Genomic DNA, 23,866 nt, shown 5'->3' with positions numbered 1-23,866 from the left:
GTAGTTACATTTTAAACAAAATACAGATTGTTCTTAAAAATATAATTATATTTCAAAAGACTGTATATACAATTTATGCACTTGGAATGAAAATTTATATTAAATAACTATACAGTGAAAAATAGCATACGTTATACCAAATGTGCATTCTAAGAAAAAGAAAAAAAAAGCCATCCTTGTTTTAACTTGATTATGAATTTAGGAGCTTGTCTGTTTATAATAATTTCCCAAAATATTTGATATCTTATGGAAAACTTTATCATTAAAAATGAGGATGATAAAAAAAATTCTAAAATGCAGGTTTCCCATGCATAAACAGGTGTATGTATGAAATCTTATACAGTGTGTTTTTTAAACAGAAGTGTTATCTGTTGTTTTACCAAGTTTTAACATCTTATTTGGCTCAAAGTTGATGTGTTTTTCTTTAAACCTGTTTTCATTTGCGAGTGTTTCTACTATTATCTATCTATAGCTTAGTCCTGTCTGTAAATATAGAAGCTTGTTTGTCAACATTAAAAAGAGCTAATAAAAAATACCTTGTGCTTAAACAGTTCTTTTTTAATGGTTCTCCAGTCACTTTATAAAAATCTTTTTAGTTCACACACCAGTCAGCAACTATTATCTAACAAATTTTGAAAATGAACAGAAAAATGCACAACCATACCTCCTTGCCACAGCATAAGAACAAAAAAACATTTTAGTTTCTAAACTTAAGAAAAAGCATCAACTTCTGTAGAGGAGTACTTTGGTAAATAGGCCATCTCTGTGAATAGCATAAAACAACAGTAAAAGAAATAAAAAAAAAGAACAGCAACAAGACATAGGAAAAGCAGCGTTTGCAATTCTTCTAGAGGCCACTCTAAATTGGTCTTCTTTAAAGGTTGGTAGCCTCCTTTTCAACTAAAGTCTCCTGGTCTAAATGATCTTACAAGAAGTATGTTAATTGAAATACTTCAGCTGACCTAACTATTTTCATCCATTACAGCTTTTATTTTCACTTCAATGAGTTCTTCTACTCGAGCTAGAACACTTTCTATTAAATCAAATGTGAAGAGAGCCGAGTGTAAAACCTGAAATGACAGAAGAGATTAATGTTATTTTTACAAGAAGAATTTTTTTTTTCCTCCTGTATGCGTACTTTTGTCTTCAGATTGAAAAGAAAATCTCAATACTTCTGAACAACTTTGAAGGAAATGCAAACTCACCTGAAGCTGCATTTCAGTAGTCATGGCAGGCATCTTTTCCCCACTCACAGTTACAGAACAGATTGTGTTAGAAGTGTGCGCCTCTGTAAAAGAAAATAACCACCCAGAGATCAGGCTGCTGTTTCACGTAACTTTTAGAATGAAAAGAATATTTAATACATTAGCATTTCTAGACAGTAATTGTTAAAGAACACAAACCTAAAGACAGACTGAACACAGGACAGAAGGTGCTGAACCTTAAGAGGAAGCCAGTTTGAGCTGGATGCTATCTCTACACTTTCTACGTCACATAGGACTACATTACTAAACAGGCAATATCTGCAACTCAAAAAAAAATATCTATATAGCTAAAATGCTCCTGAAAAGGAAATAAAAAATATTAAATCTGATTGGTTTGTGATACATTTTTTAATATTTCCACATCCAGAGAGATAGAAGAAGGTTCTTTAGCTTGACTTAATGAATCCAGACATTAAATACATATTTTATTAAGAAAAGGCCGCAGGCTTCTCTGTTTCAGGCAGATTATTTGCAGCAAGCAAAACTACAAGGACAAGTCTGAAAACTAAGGGGAAAAATTCTTACATTCAGACCACATATTTGAAATTCAAGATAATGCTTGCAAAGATTATACATTGGGGAAAAATGCTAAACCATTTACTATTATGAGTTTGATGTCTCTTGAAGTCAAATCTCTTTATGCTTTGTCAAAGGCCAGAGAAATGTAAGAGGGACTTAAAGAAAAAGCTTCCCGATTCATTTTAAAGGATTCGTTTTAGAAAAATATCCACAGGTTGCCTTCAGAAAAATTCCCCTTCTCTGCCTCATATAGTTTACAATAACAGAAGAGAATAAAGACTAGAGGCCAAAAGCCATACTGACATTTTTGGTAGCAGAAGCAAGTTCTTTGGGCTGTCTTAATTATACTGCAGACCACAAAGGAACAGAGGATCTGACATACACAGAGATGGCCTAAAGCAGCTATAGCTCTTATGCCCTGTGGAATGTGTCTGCTTAACCCACAGCAGAATCTGATTCTGTGTCAGATTAAAAAGTAAAAAATAATAAAAAAAAATCCAGCATTTAATCCTTCAGGCTTTAAGAGAGTACCTATTTGCTGTATGAATTATTTCTGCTCTTGTTAACCTCCCCACACCTGGATGGCACCTAAGGGCTATATATTCAGAGACTTAGATGGTCCTGTCTAACCTTAAAATCAAAAGTATAAATGCAGAACAAGCTTTGAAGATCTTATTGTGACATTTCTATCAGGTTTCCGTAAGGTTTACAAATGCAAGGAGAGGGAAACAAGTTCAGATTTTTCTGACCAATTATGAAAATTATTAATATCAAATATAGCATCTACTGAATTACTATTTGAAATTCAGAATAGGGTCAACAGTTAAATAAAACGTGATCTATACAGCACTCACCAATTCTTTGTTTCCAAAGGATTTCCAAACTTTCTAAATATGAACAAAGCTAAGAAAAAAAGAAAACAACTAACCTCTTCTGTTTTCTTTCTTATTCTTTATTTCGGCTTCATAGTGCGCTTTTGACATATTGAGTCCAACATGCAGTGGTTTTAAAAAATTTTGCTCAATCTTGGCAAGTGTGGTCCATACACCGGTCTATTCAAACAGAACACAGAAGGTTACAAATTAAGTTTTAACAGAGCATTGCAATGCTAAGTTTTCAAGCACAAGTTTTTAGACTAGTCTTTATAACATACACTTCTGTGCTATGAGGAAAAAGAAAAAAAAGATTCATCCATTTAAACATGAATAGCATCACGATGGACATTTAAGCTCCTTTTCCTCACTCTCACATTTTCAATTATTTGTTGAAAATTGGAGGATGAAGCAGCCAGAAAAAAACAAAGGGGGGGGGGGGGGGGGGGGAGCAAACTTAGTACATAGGCTGATAACTACAGCAATGGAAACGCACATTTTCAACTTATTCTTGTAAGCAAAGCTGAAAGGATCTTGGTATCGGCGGGGGGGGGCAGTACTAGCCACTTTCTCAGGCTAGAATCTCTACAGTGGGCAAACAGCGGTTGTAGATTCCCCCTAAGATAATTCAGCAGCAAAATGGCACAAAGATTTAAATTCATATTCCCAAATTAACACTATATTGTGATGCCAAATGAAAGCTCTGATAAATGTCATGCTCCCCAGATATATAAGGGTCTTTTCTATATTGGATTCGGTTTAAAAAAGCATTGTAGGAATGTTACTGGATACGCTACTACCCTATCCTTGGGCACAGTAGCCAAAGTGACACATGAACTTCTCCCCAATTTGGCGTGGGTGAAAGAAGGAGTTTACAGTAATGGCACTCAGGAAGCAAGAGATAAAAGGAAAAGATGCTCAAAAGCAAGGCTGTTCAAGGTTACAGAGCCTGAGAGGAAAATTTCTCTGCCTTGGCATCTTATCAGCTTGTAGTTACAAAACTGCTGTAGAAGGAAACAAATATAAAGCAGTCTTTGTGTCTTCAGATATAGGAGCCATTTATGTGACTCCTTTCTTCAGGCAGTATCCTCAAAGGGCAGAGTAGGGACAATAAAAATAAGAATTCTCAATGTTAAATAGTATTGTTCCTTACAGCAGAAAATTCACCAAATTTTAATGCTAAATGACACAAAGTTAACTGGTCAAACAAGAAAATTGGTAATTACTTCCACCAGAATGGGGCTAAAAATGAAGAAATAACTTTCCAGAAAAATACTGATTTTTAAACTTGATTAATGAAAGTACTTGTTACACAGGAATCCAAAAATCTGACCTGACACGAAAGGAAGCATTTTCTGTCTGCCTCACTTGCCCTATATGAACGGTGACAGGGAGGAAGTCAAGAACTGGCAGGGCTTAAATTTAAGGGAAAACTTCAGAAGACGTGATGCTATTTTCTCCTCAAACTGTAGGGACATTCTTTATGCCCGGTACTAGACAGCACTATTACAGCAATTGTGTGCTACCACGTATAAATTTGTTACGAATAATAAAAGAGGAATACTCTCTTTTCTTACAAAGCTATGCATTTACATGAAACTGAGTGGACCATAATAAGCACTTGAATAGTAATCACTTTGTAAATCTGAGAAATTGATATAGTCTATCAATACTAACTAATTACATAAATAGTAAAGTAGAAATGTACCAGTTGAAAACTATTTTTACCATTAATTTTCATTACAGTTTTGGTAATCAGTGCAAGCTATATTACTATTATTCTACTTAGATTAATTACATCATTAGGCACTTATAATACTTGTATCCCTAGATCTCAAAGTGCTCTAAAAGTAGGTCGGATTTTTTTGCGTATTTTAGAAAACAAAAAATGATATGCTGAAGTCTATTCCTCCAAATCACAAGGAAAGTCAAGGAACTAGAGGAGAATAACAAAACATCTCAGGATACTTATTGCTGGTTTGAATATTCATCTGACTATGACACTGCTTATTCAAGTCAGAGAAGGCTTTATTGTACTTTAAAACCAAAAAGCAATTTTTCTTTAAACTGTCACTAATTTAAACAAATATTTTAATGCAAAAATCAAAACATTGAGTGCTAAGGAGAATAGTTTGGGTTGGAAGGGACCTTTTAGGGCCATCTAGTTCAAGCCCCCTGCAATGATCAGGGACACCTTCAACTAGATCAGATGATACTTGTTCACTACATGATATAGTAAATAAAAAGCTACCAAACTGCATAAATTAGAGGAATGGTGGAACACAATGATTTGAAAGAGTCAACAGAAGTTGAATTGACTATTAGAATAAGTAGCCCTTTGGTAGTGGAATGTAATTGGAAAACTAAACACAAATTTAATTCCATTGGCTCTTCAATACTATAGTGACACAATGCAAGTCAGAGAACTTATACATCAGCTGCAAGAATATGGAATCCATACATTGACCAAGTTGTGAAATTCAAACAACCTTCCCCTTGAGTATGCAGAAACACATTTCCATGAACTGCAGGTGGACAGGACTGACTGTACATAAAACCAGCAGATCCATCATAATATACTACACTGAAAAGCCATGCAGCAGTTGCATAACAAATAGAGTTTGCACTGATCTACCAGTAACAAATGTTGCTGACTGCTTCAGACAGAAAAGAGCTAAACAAAACAGAGAAGAAAGAGGTGGGGATTGCAACTAAAGCGATAAAATCCTGCTTTAAACTGAGGCAACATAATACTATATCAGTAAAATACATAAGAGCAGCTTCTATTTTTTAATATACTGCAAAGTTTAAGTATGCAGAGTATTTCTGAAATAGTTACGTTCAAACATTTGCATAGAGGAGAAATGAAGGTAAAGAGGTATATCTATAATAACAACACAGGTGAACTGCAGTGGTGGGCAGTTTAGGCAGGCAAGTTACCTTCGTGCATAAAACATTCTAGGCCGTATCCAGTAAAGCAACGTAGCAGAAAATTGGATAGGTCTGGCCATTCCTTTGTTACTTCAGCAGATGGATCTTACAGGCAGAATTTTTTTGATGCTGGTACCTCAAGAAGCTTTTAACATGTACCTATCATGCAGCTGCACAGTTGCTGCAAATATAGAATACTGTCTTGCACAGGCTAAAAGCTATTTAAATATGATTATTAAATAGTTTCTAAGAAATATTAATACTATCAATTTTTAGCATATCACACAAAAAGTATTTTGCCTAGAGATGAATAAAATTGATTTCTTGAACTGTAAAGGTTTGTATTATTAAGAAATTCACTTGGAGGCTTGCGGGATACCACCAAATAAATAAGCAGTATTAACAAGTATTTTTTTTTCATGGGAATACTTGATAGAGATGTCATTTTATGGTGACATACTCTAAAATTATGGACATAGACCACAGTTCATCAGGCAGAGTAAAAGGATTAGCTTGCTTACAGTAACAATTAAGTATGAATGCAATCAAATTTCATCAAAATAAAAATAACACATCATATATCTCCTAATGTAGTTAATAAAAACATCACTTCTGGATTACTGACCATTGCAAAGAAAAACACAAAAAATATGGCTTTGAATCAAGGATAACTGCGTTCACATGAATCCAGCTCTCAGCCCTTAGCTAATCAATCATTTTCGAATCAATTAGTACTTACTTGATTATCACTTTCACAATCCTTAATGACTAAGTATCTCAGTAGATTTAGTGATGCCATAATCCTGTGAATTAAAAATACACTATTATTTAGAACACAGATTTATATTACAGGGATAATAATTTAAATTGTCCATTAGCCGGACATCCTAAAAATATCCCTTCGTACAAAATGCAACCACTCATCTGTTAAGCATTATAGCCTAGTCTAGAGCACCAGTGTGCAGTAACGTCCATGTTACAACAGCTGACACTTTGCAAGTAAGATTAAAACTGTCAGCAGATTGGAAAAGCCTGGTGATTGAGGGAAAGAGTTCTCTGAAGAGACAGAACCTTACTGCAAAATTTGTAATATGCATCACTGGTGATCCAAAGTTGATATGAAACTAGTGTGACAGTTTTCTTTATTACCATATTGAATTTTTACTTTTGAGTGCTTCTAAAAATATCGGGTATGCTTTTATTTTACCATACTTTTTAGCAGAAACTCTTTATTGCTTTTTCCAGATAAACAGTACAATTAAAGATCACACATCTGGGGTTTTAAGTAGTTAGGTGTCCACCTGGAAACTACCACCCCAAGCTTTACTCATCATATAGGAAGAGACTTGTCCTATACAGAAGATTTTCACAGACATTTCCAGTTATTTTTATATTACTTAATGCAAGTATTTGCTGTTCAGGTGGATCTGTATTTCCCAGCAGCAATCTGTGAAAAAGCCTCAAAAAGGCTGTGTGCTATAAGTTGTATCTGGTAATTGTTATTCCCCTGTGTCACAGAAGAAAACATACCATGTTTCTTTTGTTCCTCCAACTGCTCCTGCAGAAAGCTCACGAACCATACAGTCCTGAAGAAATAATGCTTTACCAATTAGTTCTGTAATCTGACATCTGAGGCCTTATATCCTCAGGGAATGGAGGAATTCCTTTCTTATTGTTAAAATCAATGTAATAGCATTGTGACATTCTTCCATAGAGAGTTAGTTGAAAGGACGGTTGAAATAAGTGATCATTTCTGTTTCTAGTTGCAAAAGCGTAAAATATATTGATGCTGTCACCCCATTAATTACATGACAGCATACCTCCCATTTAGTAAGGTAGTTTGACATCTTTTTAAATGATTAAAAAAGAAGAAAAGCCTCTAACTGTGATTACAACTTACCTATCTGAGTTCTGCAGAAGATCTGTCTCAGCACCTTCTGGAAGTGAAAGCACTAAATCTAGAAGGGAGATCAGGTGATGTCCTGTAAACCAAATGTTGTCACATGTCTTCTGAAAAAATGATACAAAAAGTATAACTGAGTGCAAAATTTAAATCTTAAAGGTATCTTAAATAAATCGTAAATAATTTAACAATTGTGGGAAAACAGAAAGGAAAAAAAAAGTCAAACATAGTAAGAAATATTTTCTAATTACTACATGTGATTGAATTATACAAAGGAGTCTTATCATAATCCTCCCTACTTTGTCTCTTTGTGCCAAGCTGTTTTTTTCAGCTTCATCAGAATAGATTCTCCACCTCTTCACCATACAACCATCTATACAGTTAATATTTGTTTACATAAACTTTGCAAATCCTACTAGGTGGTCTCTTTTTTTTTTTTATACTGAGGTGTGGAACAATTAGCTGTCTTTAACAGTGACCCCATTTCATAATAGTAGTGTCATAATTTTTTTTAAAGATGATCAGGTGTTTTAGGTTTTCTTTGCGTATTTCTAAACTCACAACTCCTAGCAATGCTTGAAAGTAAAGTACACCTTCACCTCTATGGTTCTTTGAGGGAGGAAGGACACTCAGTTACTTTCCTTTGAAAAAGGGAGAGGGGAGAGAACAGAAGGGAGAACCATTTAAGCATAAGATGAAGAGTACTAGGTTTTGAAGTGGCAGAATATAATTATTCTGATGCCGTCTGCATCACAGACAGACCACTCGCTATTTTCATGAAAATTCCCCTAAATTACAATAAATTATGAAGCAAGAAGGCACAAAACAACAAAAAAACACCTGTCACTTCTTTAGCAGAAGTTTTTTTAAAGCCTTTCAGCTAAGACCCTTGAAAATTCCCTCCTGATGAGGATGGCTGAGCCTCCCTGCAGTGGTGCTAACTTTAGGGTGTGCCCATCGTTCTCAAAGAGCAAGTGACCACACACCTAAGTGTCACAGCCTCTTCAAAAGGCTATTTCATGTCAGTACAACGAAGCTGAGAGCATGGAGTTGTTGCAAAGATCCTATGTTGGCAAAGTCCTTCTCTTAGGTAAAGGTGGGGAAGGTTGGGGAAAAGATACCGTACACAGGGCAGAAGCTAGACAAGAGAGGATACTGGGACAAAGCCAGAAATGGACCGGAAAGAAAACTGGTACTAGAGAAGGAGACAAGAAGGGTAACTGTTCAAAGTCAGATCAGATGAGGGACCTGGAAAGATTAAGACTAGCAGGGCACAAAACCTAAGATTTTTTAAAAATTAAAATCGGTAAATGGATAGCGATTGGAAATTGTTATCATTATGTCTATAGCAGAATTGTTTGCAACAAACCTAGAATATTCAAATACATATTATAAGATTTAAAAATTATTTGTCTTTTTGACAGCCAGGCATGGAAGAAACATATTAAGAGAATTCTGAAGCTGCATTCAAAAAAATTAATTACTAAGGAAATTTCAGAATATACTTTTACTTATTCAATTTTACTGCAAGCTCCTTTTGGAACAGTTTTCATATTATCGTCTTCTTCACCCCTGCTGATTCAATATACAGGACAGGCTATGATCTAATAAATAGTAATTCACTGTTTTCTAACATAATTATGCTAGCATAAAATATGCATAAATTTACTATATTGTCCTATTTGACAAAAGGCAGTATCCTTGAGAATCAGAATTTGGTTTGGAAAAGGCTCTAAGCAGTTAAAAAAAAAGAGAGAGAAAAAAAGAGTCAATAATTTACTCTAAATTATTTTTTCCAACTTCCTGGCATAAATGATTATAAAATATGAGATTAAAATAGTTTTGGTCTAGCTCAACCCTCTACTGAATTTAACATTTGTGAAGCACTCGTAATATAATGCTGACTGTCATAATGAAAAACAAGAAAAAACTAATTCTGTCTTGACAGTAGCATTTGAATTATATGCAAGAAATGGGGAAACGTGAGGATAAAATAAAATACTGAATAGTTCCTCTTTGAGAAAGAAGCATGTATTTTCAAGCACAGAAAAGGTAATAATAACTTCTTAGAAAAATACAGTAAGATTGTGCAATTAAAAAGCACATTTATAAAATTATAATGTAAAAATACATACACAGGAAAAAGCTGAATTAATATTTTTAATTATATAATTTCCCTATCTTATGTTTCTTTTCAAGGTGATTTTTTAATGCATCAATCAAAACTTAAGCTGGACACATTTTCTCATCATAATACTAATACAATGTTGAGATGGCAACTTGTTTTTTAGTGGTAATAGCCTCACCGTTAATGATAAGTGAACCTGATCTTTTATATTCTTAATAATGTATCCTTCCACACCAGCATGGTTGCTTGTCTTCAGTAAACACCTTCAAACAAACAAACAACAAGATATTATCTCTTCAAAGGTGCCTATGTAGTTAGGTTAAAACTTAGATGATATTATGGCCTTATTGACTAAGTGGGAGTTTTACCACAGAAAAGTAAGATGACTACATAACCTTTAAACACTGGCTTACATAAGACAGCTGATTTTATGTGAGGCAATCGAAGTTCATTATTTATCCAAAAATTAACATAGTAAAATTAATGTGGTTTACCAGATTGAAACTCTTGTCAGAAATCATTGTATCTATGCAATTAAGTGGCAATAAGGCTGATATTACACCATCTACAGTAATTTGGATGCATACCTGAATAATGTATATTTTCCTTCTGCATCAAACTTGTCTATGAACAACTGCAAAATATTTAAACTCTTCTTTCTCTGAAGAAAAAAAAAAATGTTATCAGATCAATTCTAATTAAATAAATTCAGCACTTAACTGATTCTGTAGGTCCCATTACATACCAGATGCTCTATGGGACAAAGCGTCATAACTTTCACCAAATCCTGCAGTTGGAGAAAGAAAACATAATTTGTAGTTACATACAGATTATTACATTACATCACACTGACTAAAATCTACTCAACACATTAAAACAAAGATCCCAACCAAAACCAAAACCCCAGAGCCCACAAAGCCATGCCTATGAGAAGATTCTCATCAGAGAAATTCACATTAGCTTCAGTGGTTGAAATCCCAGGGCTGATACACAAGACTACTATTCTCGTGCTGCTGGGTCCAAATAAGGGTGTAGTCAAGCAGCAGATTTGCAAGGAAGAGGCAAAGATGAGCAAGTATCATCTTCCAGCAAAGATCAGTGTCCACCTGCCTCAGTGGCCTGTACATACACCAAGTATATTGTAATTGTCACTGAGACTTCATGCTGTAGCAGGTAGAAAAGACAATCAATTCTGTACAGCAAGACACTGAAGGTTTCAATTTAATTACACACGTGTACAAAGGTGCAGTAGTAAGTCCTCTCTCAAACACAACTAGATATTATTTATAATCAAACTTTAAAGACGTCTGTACACTGCTTCTTCTTACCTGTGGTACATTAATAAAATCTCTGAATTCTAAATACTGATGGAGAAGGCTATTATCTTCCATTCTCAATAAACAGCTCTCAAACAGATCCTGCAGGTGGAGGGAAAAAAAAAAAACTGCCAAGATTTTGCACATATATGACATTAATCTATATGTTTAACATTTCATTGCTAAAACCACCTTCACTATAAATGCTCATTCACATATCCAAAGTTCCTAGGAGCTACAAATGTAAGTCATAATGGCAATTTAAACTTTTATGCATGTGTGAAGTTCAATAAATATGTGTTTGTAAGACTGAAGAATACCTAATTAAGCCTCAAAGTATTTCTGAAACTATTATCTGAACTATTATTTGTACCTTTCTTAGAAAGGGAAAATAAAGTTCTACTATTACTTTAAACTGGAAAAAATAAACATTCTAACATTGAAAATTTGATTAAAAGAAAACTTACGAGTCCTTTAGATAACATAGATTCTTCGGTTCTAGAAAAAAAACAGAAACAATATCATATTTAAATTGTTAATTAAAAAGACACTGTTGATAGTTCAGAAGAAATAACAGACCAGAGATCAAAAAGAACTTTTCCTTCAACAATTTTCATTCTATTTTCTAAATATAGTATCTTCATTATTCCTCTCAAAGTTTTTTTAGAATAAACTGGCTGGTGAAAAGTTGAAAATTAGACCCCTCTCTTCAGGGTCAAAAATGGCTCTTTTTTTCCTCAATATTTACAAATGCTCAAAAGCAGCATCTTGTATCTCAGAGGTATCAAGACACTGATTAACAAAGAAAATGAAATTTCTCCTTGATGATTCCATTTGCATAGTTCTGCAAGCCTAAGAAAAACACAGCAGATCCTGAACTGAAGAGACCAGGAAGTTTTGTTTAAATTTTACCAGGCAATGGTAAGCAGTCATAAAGGGAAACTTCCCTCCTACAGTAGTGCTAGAAACTATTTGGTCAACACTGCTGCTTATGGAAGGTCAAATAATCACAATATATAGAAAAGTCTGATTTCTTTTAGAAAGCCTGACCTTTTATCAGAGCGCATATCATACCAGAATACATTCAAATAAGTAGTATCACAATAATCTTGTCTAGTAGTAAACTAATTGTTAACAGAAGTACAAGTAAATATATGCTCCATTATTCTGCATGTGTTTAAAAGACCTTAATTTTGCATTTTCAGAATAAAGTTTCTAAAAATATCCCAATACAGCCTGAAATCAATAAATAAATGCTTTAGACAACTTTTTATATGTCTTAGTAAAAGAAGCCACCTTGTTGTGGAAGTTGCAATTTTAACTCTCAGGTTTAAAAATCTCCTCTGAAATTATCTGGTATATTCAAAATTTGATTCTATGAATTACTATAAAAGACCACACCTACTATCTAGAACTCCAAATACTATAAAGCCTACCTTTTCAGTAGCACTTCAATATGCATCATATTGCATTGCAGAAGGTATGATGGACTAAAAGAGAAAAATTAGGTTTACATTAAAGTGCATAAACCATATACTTTCGCATATAGTTAATATATTTGACAGGATTAGTTTGTGTTTTTTTTTTAATTAGAAAAATATCTTTATAAATGAATAATTTTGAAATAGACACAACATAGCAAGTCAAATTGCTGTTAGTAACTGTTATGTGGAAACTGTCTATAAATACACAGTTGAAAATTTAATACATGTTAATTTTCAACATGTAAATCATTCTACCAGTTTCTTTAAAAAGATAGCTCATCTAGAAGTCAACCATTATAAACTGCAGGATCAGAGTATGTTCTTATGTATATATTATATGCAACATAAAATATAAATGCATAAGTGTTGACACAACACAAATACTAGTGAAATACACGGTTTTTATAACTATTCGGAAGGCTTTCTTCTGCTCAGAAAGAATCTTCAAAGTCCTTACTTATCATAAGTAAGGAGGAACAGTTCTTACCTAAATACCATTGGAAAGCAATCAATGCCAAAATGCTGAACAAACATCAGATATGAAAGACATGCCAAAGAATCTGCAGAATTCTTTCGCTCTATGTCCGCAAACTCCTGATTCTCCCAGCGTGGACTTTTGCCTTTACGATGTAAAAATACTAATGGTATCAATTCTCCTATATTCCACAAAATGTCCTAAAAAAGAAAGACAGATTGCCTACAGTTGCCTTTAAAAGACCTGTATAACAACTAAGTTTCAAAGCTGAAAGCTTTAACTGCATTTACAGTAAATTCTCTTACATAGCATATGTATAAATTAATATAAATATTTTGTGAGTCTTCATGATATATACACATACACAAAAAAGACCCTGCAGGAAAAATAACTACTGTTAGAAGAACGTTACTAAGATCGCAAAGTCAAGCACTCAAAAGTTAGCAAAAGACAAAGTCACCCTGCAAAACCCTAGTTTAGCTCCCTTATCCACAGTGCTATGAATAATGATAGATTCATGATCACATTAAGCCACAGGACCCCTGTGTTTTTCAGATCACAGAGTACTCCATATTTTGTTTTCTGATCAATAACCTATATGCAACGCAACATTTATCTGCTAATGACAAACCCTGCTTTACAGTTAGAATTACCCTGTATGGCCTTTCTTTCCAGTGATGCACAACACAATGACACCTGAGTACTTCACAAATACTAGCGTGATTCCACATACACACACACACATTCATGTGGATTGGAAGGTAGTATAACTCCTATTGTACATATTATGAAGAAACAGCAAGACCAAGGCTAACTCACTATTCTGGGGTTGTCCAAACTGAATATCTGGGACCTCACATTTTGGAAAATCAGGATTACACAAGATGTCATATAGTCAAAGCATGACTTTACTGACCTTAGCTGCAGCTCTCATTACCCAATTCCACAAACAGCAGAAGTGAATTTCTTGAGAAAATGAAGAAAAGGTAATTCATAATTAGCATAAAAAACATACTTTCAGACTGTGCCCAACAGGAGAGGCAGGATAAAAAGCCAGTTTTTCATAGCACCCTTCAACTATCTTAACCATGCGATCAGCTTCTGGTAATCCCTGCCTCCTTCGCTGCACACCCTAGAAGTCCTGCAATAAATGAAGTAAAGGTCTCAGAGACAAGTTTTGCTTTCATTGCACAACCCTGATTGATCTACACTGCAGTTCCATTCTATGCCGAGACATGCTGTAGAAAAAAATGGATGTGATCATGATGGAAAACCTAATTATGGTTGAAAAACAACCAGAAGTTTTGCTAACTGCTTAGTGTGCTTCACTTTACAATCTTAACATTTGGATATAGAATTTTGTGTGAAAAAAACGCTTAGATTTTTAAACACAAACGGGAGAAGAAACAGAGTTGCATCACATGTCAACTTCCAGACTTCCTCTGCATGCATGCACATTTGCAGACACTTATATATAGTATATTTCTGTGCGCTTTCCTCATCCCAGCTGGCTCCAAGTCTTCCTCTTGAAACTCCTTAAGTCTTAGTGTGCCATTCCCTCCCCCAAAATGACACCTTGACTCAATTTCTCTGCTCTTCTCATACTAATTCCTCCACCATATCATATAAAAAGAAGTCTTTCTTCTGACCCCCTAGTTCATAGTTCACAGCCATTTCAGACATCTTCCTCTGATAGCTGGATTTCCTCTGTCCCTCAGCCAGCTTCACCCCCATTCTATCTTCTCTGTAACTTCCATTTCCCTCTTACATAGCTCCAGGCATTCTTTGACTTCTATCTTTCTGTATTCGACTTGTGAATTTTCCTCCTCTAACGAGGGACGACAAGGCAGAACAAAGTCCAAAGCTCAAACCTAACTCTATTCTTTAATACAGTCGACATTAATATGAGAAATAAGTATATCCATAGTTAATAAAACAACTTACAGAAAAGAATTCTAATGGCCAGTTATCAAAACCAGAATTCTATTTTTGTTAACGGTAAGTATTAATAACCAGTTAATAGTAATTTAATGCTCGATTCTCCTATGCATCTAAAAAAGTCAGCTTGTTTTATAAGAGTTGAAGACATTAGCTGCGATCTTGATACAAATGAGCTATTACTGTCTATTCAGTGTTAGCCAACTAGTGTCCCGCTAACTATCCTGAGGGATTTAGTACCGGGAATATTTTCTACCCTTATATTTCATTATAAGATTTACCAGCCTGCTTCTGAATAAACTGTTATAAAATAATCCAGGACCTGGCTGTCAAGAATTTTCCTTCATTTCATCAGCTCAACACAAATCATTGTATAACCACACATTTAAAAGTGTGAGACAACTGATATTTACAAATATTTTAAATTTGGTGTAGTGGGTCTGGCTGGCATGGAGTTGGTTTTCTTCATGGCAGCCTGTATGGTGCTGTCGCTTAGATTTGTAACCAGAAGAGTGCTGATAACATGCCAGTGTTTCAGCTATTGCTGAACAGCACTTGCACAGGGTCAAGGCCTTCTGTTTCTCGCTCTGCCCCCCAGTGAGCAGGCAGAGGGTGGGTGAGAAGCTGGGAGGGGACACAGCTGGGACAGCTGACCAGAATTGATCAAAGTGATATTCCATACGATGTAACATCACACTCAGTGACAAATTGCGGGGTCAGGGGAGTAGTATTTTTCAGGTTAACTGTTGTTCAGAGACTGGCTGGGCATCGGTCTGCTGGTAGGAGGTGGTGAGTGACCTTATCAATTGTATGTATCACTTGGGTGTTTTTTTCCTTCACTTATTAAATTGTCTTTCTCTCAAACCATGAGTTTTTCTTGCTTTTGCCCTTCAGATTCTCTTCCCCATTCTGCTGGGGAGGCCTAAGCCACTGACTGGGTGGGGGTTTAGTGGCCTGCTGGGATCAGGCCACTACATTTGGATTTGTGTAAGAGAGGAAGTATTCTTTACCACATTCAAAACACAAACACAGCACAGCTGTACTTGCTGTAACTTTATTAATCAAACCTACTGCTCTTTCTGAAAACATACAAGTATTGTGTGTTCCAACATACACACGGACTGTACCTGACCATCATAGAATGGTTTAGGTTGGAAGGGACCTTAAAGATCATCTAGTTCCAACCCACCTGCCATGGGCAGGGACACCTCCCACTAGACCAGGTCACTCAAAGCCCCATCCAGCCTGGGGCTATCTCCTATCCAACTGTCTCCTCATAAGGCTTAGTTTTGCTGCATATCTATATAAAATTATCTATACCCACAATAATCTTGCTCTAATAAAATACAGCTGCTATGTGAAACATTAAAAACCAGAGTAACTGCATTGTAGCATGGAGTAGACATGTTCGTGCTGAATTTCCAGCTACAGCATCAGCAGTGGTCAAGCAGCAATTTATATTCTTTAATAGTCAGCTCACACTGCCCTAGGCACATTACAGATTTCTCTCTGTGCAACACCTTGATTAAAGGTAATGTGTAGATTTTGCTTTGACATAATACTTAAGCAAAGATGATCCTTTAGATATTCTAATAAATTCATACATCACCAAGAAAAAGCAGCTGTTACAGCAAAGTAGCAACTGCTGATTTACAGAGCAGTCCAAACTGGTTTATAAGGAGCAAAACTATGTCTGCAAGATTTGTAATTCCCAGAAATGGGACCTGGAACCATTCTAGACATTTATCTACTTGCAGTATCTTATAAGGCCCAGTAAGTCATCCCACTAACCAATAAAGGAAGCAAAATGACCTCTAGAACAAATTATAGGTAATTCTGAACTAGACCACTGGTTTTGCAAACACTGCAATTAATGTTGACTGCACTTACTATAATTTCAGTTGCAAAATGCCGAAAGGGGTGTTCTTCAATGCCTTCAAGTTGCTCAAGCTGAGCTGTCAATAACGGGTATTTCAGGCTTTTCATACAGCTGAAACAAAGAGTGAAAAACAAATACAGACTGTAATAGTGTCACTGATGACCAAGAATAAAGGCTATACTCATATTAGCTGCTGCTATTCCTGATATTCCAAGGAGAAAAAAAACCCCACATCTCCCATAGAAGCATTCCTTAGACTTCACCTCCAGAATATGATTACCCTCACTGTTGTAAATTTGAGAAGAATACCAAAACAGCTTCACAGCACAGAGACTAATATTTCTGCACTATTTCCATGTACTAAAAACCATATAATTATTTTTAACTTTCTTCTCTCACTTCATAAATATGTAAGGCGTGTTTATGGTTTTTCTTTTTCAAAATATCACATTAATTAATATAAGTTTGCAGCATTATAAAACACTAATAAGATGATTTATGTATTGCCTATGTAATAAATGCCTACTATTAATTTTGTTAAGTTATAGGAATACATTACACTAACATAAAACGCTCACAATTTTAATAACTCTTCTTTCAGCTCCATGTCATTGTATTCTGACGACTTTTCCATGTTTTTAACAACTTCATTCACAAAAGGTTTAGCAAAGTCCACCACTGCATTACAACATTGACAGAGACCAAGTTTATCTTCTTGGATTTGTTGTTTTGTATAAGGAACAGGTAAAGGAGTAAGTTGATTCATAATCATGGCCAAAGATAAACCCACTGAATAGGCCTTCTTGTTCTGAAGTTTCAAAAGCACTGAAGGAAAGGAAAAAAGACAGAGAGAGAAGATTTTGAGACATTGTTATTACTTACTTAGTAGAGGAAAATGTGAAGAAAAACAGTATCACTATATACAAAAGCCTTTAATTTCAGGGAAGGAAAGGGACTGACACCTGAAATCACATGAGCAAATCCAGGAAGACTAAACATCATCAGCTAGTTTAATATGCTGTACTTAAGATGACAGTATATTTGAGAATGACAAACATCAAAGCAGTCATGCATTTCAACAGATTCTTCCTTTCTCTGTAGCACCATGACGAGGACTGAAAAAAATCTGTCTTTCTACAACTAGTCTCAGTGAAATAGTATTCATTTACCTGATCTGGAAAATTTATTTACTCTTGCTTTTTTTGCTTGACTCCTCCTGTGCTTGGCAAAACCAGAGGCAACAGCCCAACCTTTCTGCTGAGACCCAACTCTACCTAAAGCAGCTCAGAACTGTTCTATACTTCGATGGCTGAACCAACAGAGGGGCTCCCAGACTGAGGAAGTAGTGCGAGTGGCTCTCCGCTTAAACTGCACTCAGTGCAGGCTGACTGCAGATGGGCTATACAAAAAAATCCACATACTTCTAACTACCAAAACGTTTATCTTGTTAAATTCTAACATAACTCAGAGACTGCTCCAATCAGACCTAAACTTGATATAAGACACTTGATTTCATCTCACATATCGAAACAGAAACTACTACCCATTACCTACTTAGTGGGTGTCCAAACCCAACATTTTTAGTTTTCATATCTAAGCCAGAAGAATGCTTCCCCCCCACCAATCAAATACTTAAACCTGCTTCAATCTGAAGTTTTATACTATGAAGACATGGAATTGTATGTTTTAAAAGTTAAATAATGAAGAATTTCACAAATCCATAGAATTCTCTATTTCTGTAACAACAGTACAAATGGTTTACACCTCTAAATATAACTGTCACAGGACCGAATTCTTGCAAACAATGAAAAATAACTGAATATTGCTTTTTCAACTGATGCTATTAATCCCATCTGAATTCTTTTTCTAACAGGCCAATATAAGCACGAAAATTATACCTCATGTTATTTTGCAAAATATAATAGACTGTAAAGCCTGTCAGGACAGACATATTCTGAAACTCTTCCAGCAAAGGCTAAACTAATTTGATAAACAAATGAGAAGATAATTTAATTCAGAAATCACATGAGAAACTGCACGTTACCTGTCTGCAAAGGCTGAAGCAATAACATGACAGTTTGGCACGCTTGCTCTCCAGAGGTCTGCTCAATCTGCTCAAGTAAACCCAAAAAAAGTTCCTTTGGATTGCATAGCTGCAGGAGAGGAACAACACATATTTTTTAATCACCATGGTCATAAGCTACAAAATTAATCACAGCAAACTTCAATACAGAAGTTCCTGAATGTCAAGAAAGCAGATCTGAACTTCCAATATAATATTTAAGAAAACAAATGTGAAACAGTAAGTACTTCCCTACAATTAATGTCTGCTGTAGAGTGTATATGTGTGTACATTATCATATAAGCTGAAAACATAATAATAAATAATGACTCTAAACTTGATTTCTACGGTCTATAAAAACCTCACAGTACCTTAGCAAAGTAACCCTTAGGAGTAGAGAGAAAAAAAAACTTCAGTGTGAATTCAACTCAAGCTATAGAGTTTGCAAGTTGTTTTTTAAGTACATGAATGAAAGGGAACTAGTTTTCTAGATATTTAAAATTTCCTCCCCCCTACTACTCCACCAGAATCATCAGGTACTCGTTTTCATGCTGTATCTGCAGTAGACAAGAGGCAGTATTTCTGTGGCTGCTCTGACTGCAGCAGCTGGCTATCAAAAACTTTATTAGTTCTATCTGCATTTTTCTTCTGGGTAATGCTCTGTCTCTTTGTTTTGCCCAGTTACTTCAAGAGTAACTTCAATTTCACAAGATTTGTAGGAGGTTAATTACCTCTGAGAACACTAAGCCTGTGGCTACTTCAGATCAAACTGGCCCATGAGTTTAAAAGTTATGGGAAATGGACAGAAGAACCCAAAAGTATTCATGCCTTGTTTTCTTTGGAAAACAGAGGGAAAATTAGGACCTCTTCCTTCCCTACAATTATTATATTATAACCATATATTACAAAAACATACCTGTGCCAACTGATCTAGTATCTTCAGGCAATGTTCTCGCTTATCATCTTCCTGTTTATACATGAAAATACATCTAACAAGAGGAGAGATGAGATTCCAACCCATATTCTTGATGATAACCTAAAAACCAGATTTCCAGAGAATAAACCAAAACTGCTCATCTTCTAAACCCAGAAAGATTGTATAAACGAAGGCCAAAAAGACAACAGATCGATGTCCTGGTTGTAACAAACACCATAATAACGTAATTGAAAATTTAACATCTATTACCATAAAAGTTCTGTACTTGACACATGTTGTATTCTCTCTCCCCACACCTATAAACACAGCTGCGTATTTTGTAAAGTTTTCTTCAATGTATTAATTCTAACATGTCAATATGTATTTCTAAGAATTTATATGACAGTACATTTAAAACAAGACTGAGGATTTTTGCTGAAAGAGAGAACGCTTAGACAAATTGTGTTTAACCTGAGGGGATCAAGATCTTCAGTTGCTACTCCAAGCTCACAAAATTCAAAACCAGACTGTGACCCCCATGTAACATTGTCAAAACATTCCATCCTTCACTTTCCTTCTGAACTTCTTATTTATCTGTGTACAATTTAGTACATTCTTCCAGCTCCCCGAAGTGTCTACAGACATTAGCATCTCTTACATCAGCATCAGCTGAGTTGGCTCTTACAGTTTTGGCCAATATTGTTATATCCATCTGTGATAGGTTGACCCCAGTTAGCAACTAAGGACCCACCACCTGGCTGCTCGCTCTCCTCCCCCAGTGGCACGGGGTAGAGAATCAGAACAACAAAAGAAAGAAAAACTCATGAGAATAACTCAGAGATAAGGACAATACAATAAGTGAAGGACAAAAGGGGAGGGGAGAATGATGCAAACCAACTCCCACCAATGCTCAGCCAGTCTTCAAGCAACAGGTACTTTGGAATGGGTCCCCATCACCGTGTTTTTTTAATCGCTGAGCATGATGCTATATGGTATGGAATATCTCTTACAGAAGTTCAGGTCAGCTGTCCCAGCTGTGTCCCCTCCCAATTTCCCTGCTTACTGAGGGGGCAGAGTGAGAAACAGAGAAAGCCTTGACACCATACAAGCACTGATCAGCAACAGCTGAAACACTGTACAAGCACTGATCAGCAACAGCTGAAACACTGGTGTGTTATCAACACTGCTACAAATCTAAAACACAGCACCATACAGACTGCTATGAAGAAAATCAACTCCATGCTCGCCAGACCCAGTACACCATCTGAAATCCTGTTCTGCAAAAGAGGGACACTGTCACTTTCTCTTAATTATGCTTTTATCCTCTCTTTTTACTTAACTCACTGAAAAAGTTATTAATGGTTTTGTTGAGATTATCATGTCTTGGTTTCTGTGAGCAACCTGAAATTACACAAGAATGTGCACTTAACAGCAATTTATTAACTATTCATAGGTACAGCTTTGTTCCACAGTGAAAGCAGCTTTCCCTTTTTAATAAGCAGTTTTAGCTATTTAACAGTGTGTTAGTGCACAATACACAGTGCAAACTTAAACTCACCTTATTTTTCTCATTTTGAATTACTTCTAATAACTGAGCTGCATACCCATCTTCTAAACATTTCTGACCTGCTACCTGAAACAGATCAAAATCTTCTCCTTTGAAATCAGTTTCTTCCAGAACTTGCTAGAAAGAAAATACACACATTTAACTCCACATTTATGAAAGACAAATAAAAAATAAGAAAATCCAAGCTGTCATTTCAAAATTAAATGTAGTGTCATTGTAAGTCTTTTCTTATATAACATCTTTCACATATTAAAAAGCTACCAAGAGCTACTACAGAAGGCAAAGCAGTATTTCAATAGCACTTTCTAATCTAGACTTTTGCGTGTTGTTTGGAAGATGCATTTTCTACAAGAACCTGTAGGGTTTTGTTACTTCAGACAGGTACTGTTTAGTACAAGAACACTTCTTTCTCCAAGAAGCAGAAATTATCAAGCATCTTGGGATAAGCAACACAGAAAAGTCAATGCAACATGGAGGCTGAACTTAGCTGCCCAATAAGGAGTTCTGCTAACAATTCTCTTGTGTTTTGGGGTCATCTTGGTTTTATTTAAAAAATATGAAGAGAAATGCACACTGCTTACACATGTTACTCCTATGGAAAGAAAACTACTTACACATCTTTGTATTATGGCTTGAAGTTCATCAACTGCCATTATAGTTTGAATTTGTTCTTCTGGCATTGAAAACTACTACAAATTAAAGAGTGCAGCATTAAAACACATGAAGTAAAAACAGAGACTGAAAAATAGTCACATTTTTTAAAAAAATACCAACAGAGGAATAATAACTACCTAAACAAACAGACATTATGAAGACCACGTGATAAAAAAAACAGGAAAAAATAATTTTTATGAACTGTACACTATATTATTCTACTCCCCACATTTGCAGGGGACAGTATGACAGAGAGGGAACAACCTGCATTCTATGTACAGGGAAGAAATTCTTCAAGTAGTTTCAGGGTCATCTTAAGAAGATAGGAGGCCTCAGATACTACTTGGACATTGAAAACTGTAGCTAATGCAGAGAAAGTCTGGTCTTACTGTGTACCAAGCGTGGATGCCCATGATACAGTGTATTTTCTGTGACTATTCTCACCAGAGGAGCTCCCGCTCAGCTGTGACTGGAATGGTCTGATCTGATGCCTGGGATGTGCACAGCTGATCCAACCACCATGCCTGTTTCTATCAACAGTCCAATCACTATTACATATGCAGTATCATTTCTTTCTTTCTAGCATATAGGTTGGTCTAGTTCAGTGGTCTTTTACCTCTTTAATTTAAAACTTTCTTGCTAAAAACAAGTTAAACATTTGAGTAACATTAAGCACATACAATGTTTTACATAGTCAGGACCATGAATTACAAATAAAATTAAGCTTTGTTATCCATGTGATCTATCACAGCAGCGGCAACAGTCTTTATAGCTTTAAGTAATTCCATGTACCTAAACCTGATTATATGATCACTATGAGTGTCAATTACCTCTACACCTGGATAATTAGCTAACTATTCACCAAAACCTCCAAGTTCTATATTTATACAGACATCTCAATGTAAAGTCCTCAATCCTTCCTCTTATGTTTGACCTCAGCTACACCACACAACATCTAGATAACTAAACTACCTGGATGTTTACAAAAGAGCAGGCAACTCACAAGAGCTTAGAGAGCATCTGTGTGTGAATTTTGTTATTCAAAGAACAAACAACTCACTTTCTATTCTCATCAGCCTATTTTAAGATATTTACGTCACCACAATCTAGCAAGGTATCTAGCCTGTCATTTTAATTTGGTCATTATCATATACTTTATTACCACATGGTGCATTACTAGAGCCCTTAATTTTACAGGATGTTACTAACCCTCCCAAGACAATTTAAATATACTTCTGAACGCCAATATTCCTACCTTTTCAGCCCTCAGTAACTTTTCAATGTGCTCACAGCCCTGAAACACGCCCCGAGCACCCACCCTGCGCTTCCAGGGATTTACCGGCTGAGCTCGCAGGCGGTCTCAGGCCTTAATACTTAACCCAGTTTCTAATTAAGTCTTCTCAGAGGTTTCAGCGGCAAGTGGACAGCACCTAAATTATGTGAAACTTTCCATTATTAATACTCACTATTAATACTCCCTCCTCTCTAATAAACGTATGCCTCAGCCCCTTCCCTAGGCAGGGTACAACACGCCAGGCCAGTGCGAACAGGCGGCCAACAGAAGCCTTTAACTCACGGCTGAATTAAAAAACCGCAAGACCACCCACCCCTCACCTCAGCGGGCCGCCGGTGCAGCCGGGCCCCGCGCCGCAGCCCCTCAGCCCCGATCGGCCGGACCCCCTGCCGCTCCACCGGACCGCGCCGCCGCCTCTCCCGGTCCGGGCCACGCCGCGACAGCGACTCCGCCTCCCGGGTGAGAGGTCAGAGGGAGGGAAGGAGGGAGGGAGCGAACGAGCGAGCGCGCTGGCGGGCAGCCGCGATGATGGCGGCCGGGAAGCCGCAGGGCGGCGCGAAAGGGAAAGCCAGCCGGCGGCGCTCAGGTAGGCTCCGCGCGCCGCTTCTCCCCGCCCGGCGCTTTGGGCTCTCCCTGTGCCCTCCAGGCCGGCACAGCGGACTG

General features: G+C 36.2%; 2 protein-coding genes across 2 annotated transcripts in view; one reads left to right on the top strand and one right to left on the bottom strand.

Annotated features, from left to right (window-relative positions):
* Positions 1–73: 73 nt before the first annotated feature.
* GLMN (glomulin, FKBP associated protein) lies at positions 74–22,068 on the bottom strand. The gene is made up of 18 exons (XM_082483322.1): positions 21,870–22,068; positions 21,247–21,372; positions 19,689–19,808; positions 18,755–18,863; positions 17,289–17,535; positions 16,722–16,821; positions 12,906–13,093; positions 12,371–12,424; positions 11,402–11,432; positions 10,947–11,036; positions 10,364–10,405; positions 10,206–10,279; positions 9,797–9,881; positions 7,488–7,597; positions 6,327–6,390; positions 2,713–2,836; positions 1,206–1,288; positions 74–1,070 (listed from the first exon to the last, which is right to left on the bottom strand). Exons 1-18 carry the CDS (start codon positions 21,933–21,935, stop codon positions 963–965), a joined length of 1,821 nt encoding a protein of 606 aa, XP_082339448.1. The 5' UTR covers positions 21,936–22,068; the 3' UTR covers positions 74–962.
* A 1,660-nt stretch (positions 22,069–23,728) lies between these two features.
* The window catches only part of RPAP2 (RNA polymerase II associated protein 2), a gene marked incomplete at its 5' end in the record, with an annotated part of 42,163 nt that continues 42,025 nt past the window's right edge, over positions 23,729–23,866 (top strand). The window contains one exon of the mRNA XM_082484665.1: positions 23,729–23,789. Within this exon, the coding sequence (XP_082340791.1) occupies positions 23,729–23,789 (61 nt within the window). The remainder of the gene's footprint in view (positions 23,790–23,866) is intronic.

Source organism: Vanellus vanellus (genome assembly GCF_965231255.1).
Source record: "Vanellus vanellus genome assembly, chromosome: 5".
NCBI lineage: Eukaryota > Metazoa > Chordata > Aves > Charadriiformes > Charadriidae > Vanellus > Vanellus vanellus.
Note: the sequence above shows the minus strand (reverse complement) of the source record. Positions and strands in the feature narration are given on the sequence as shown.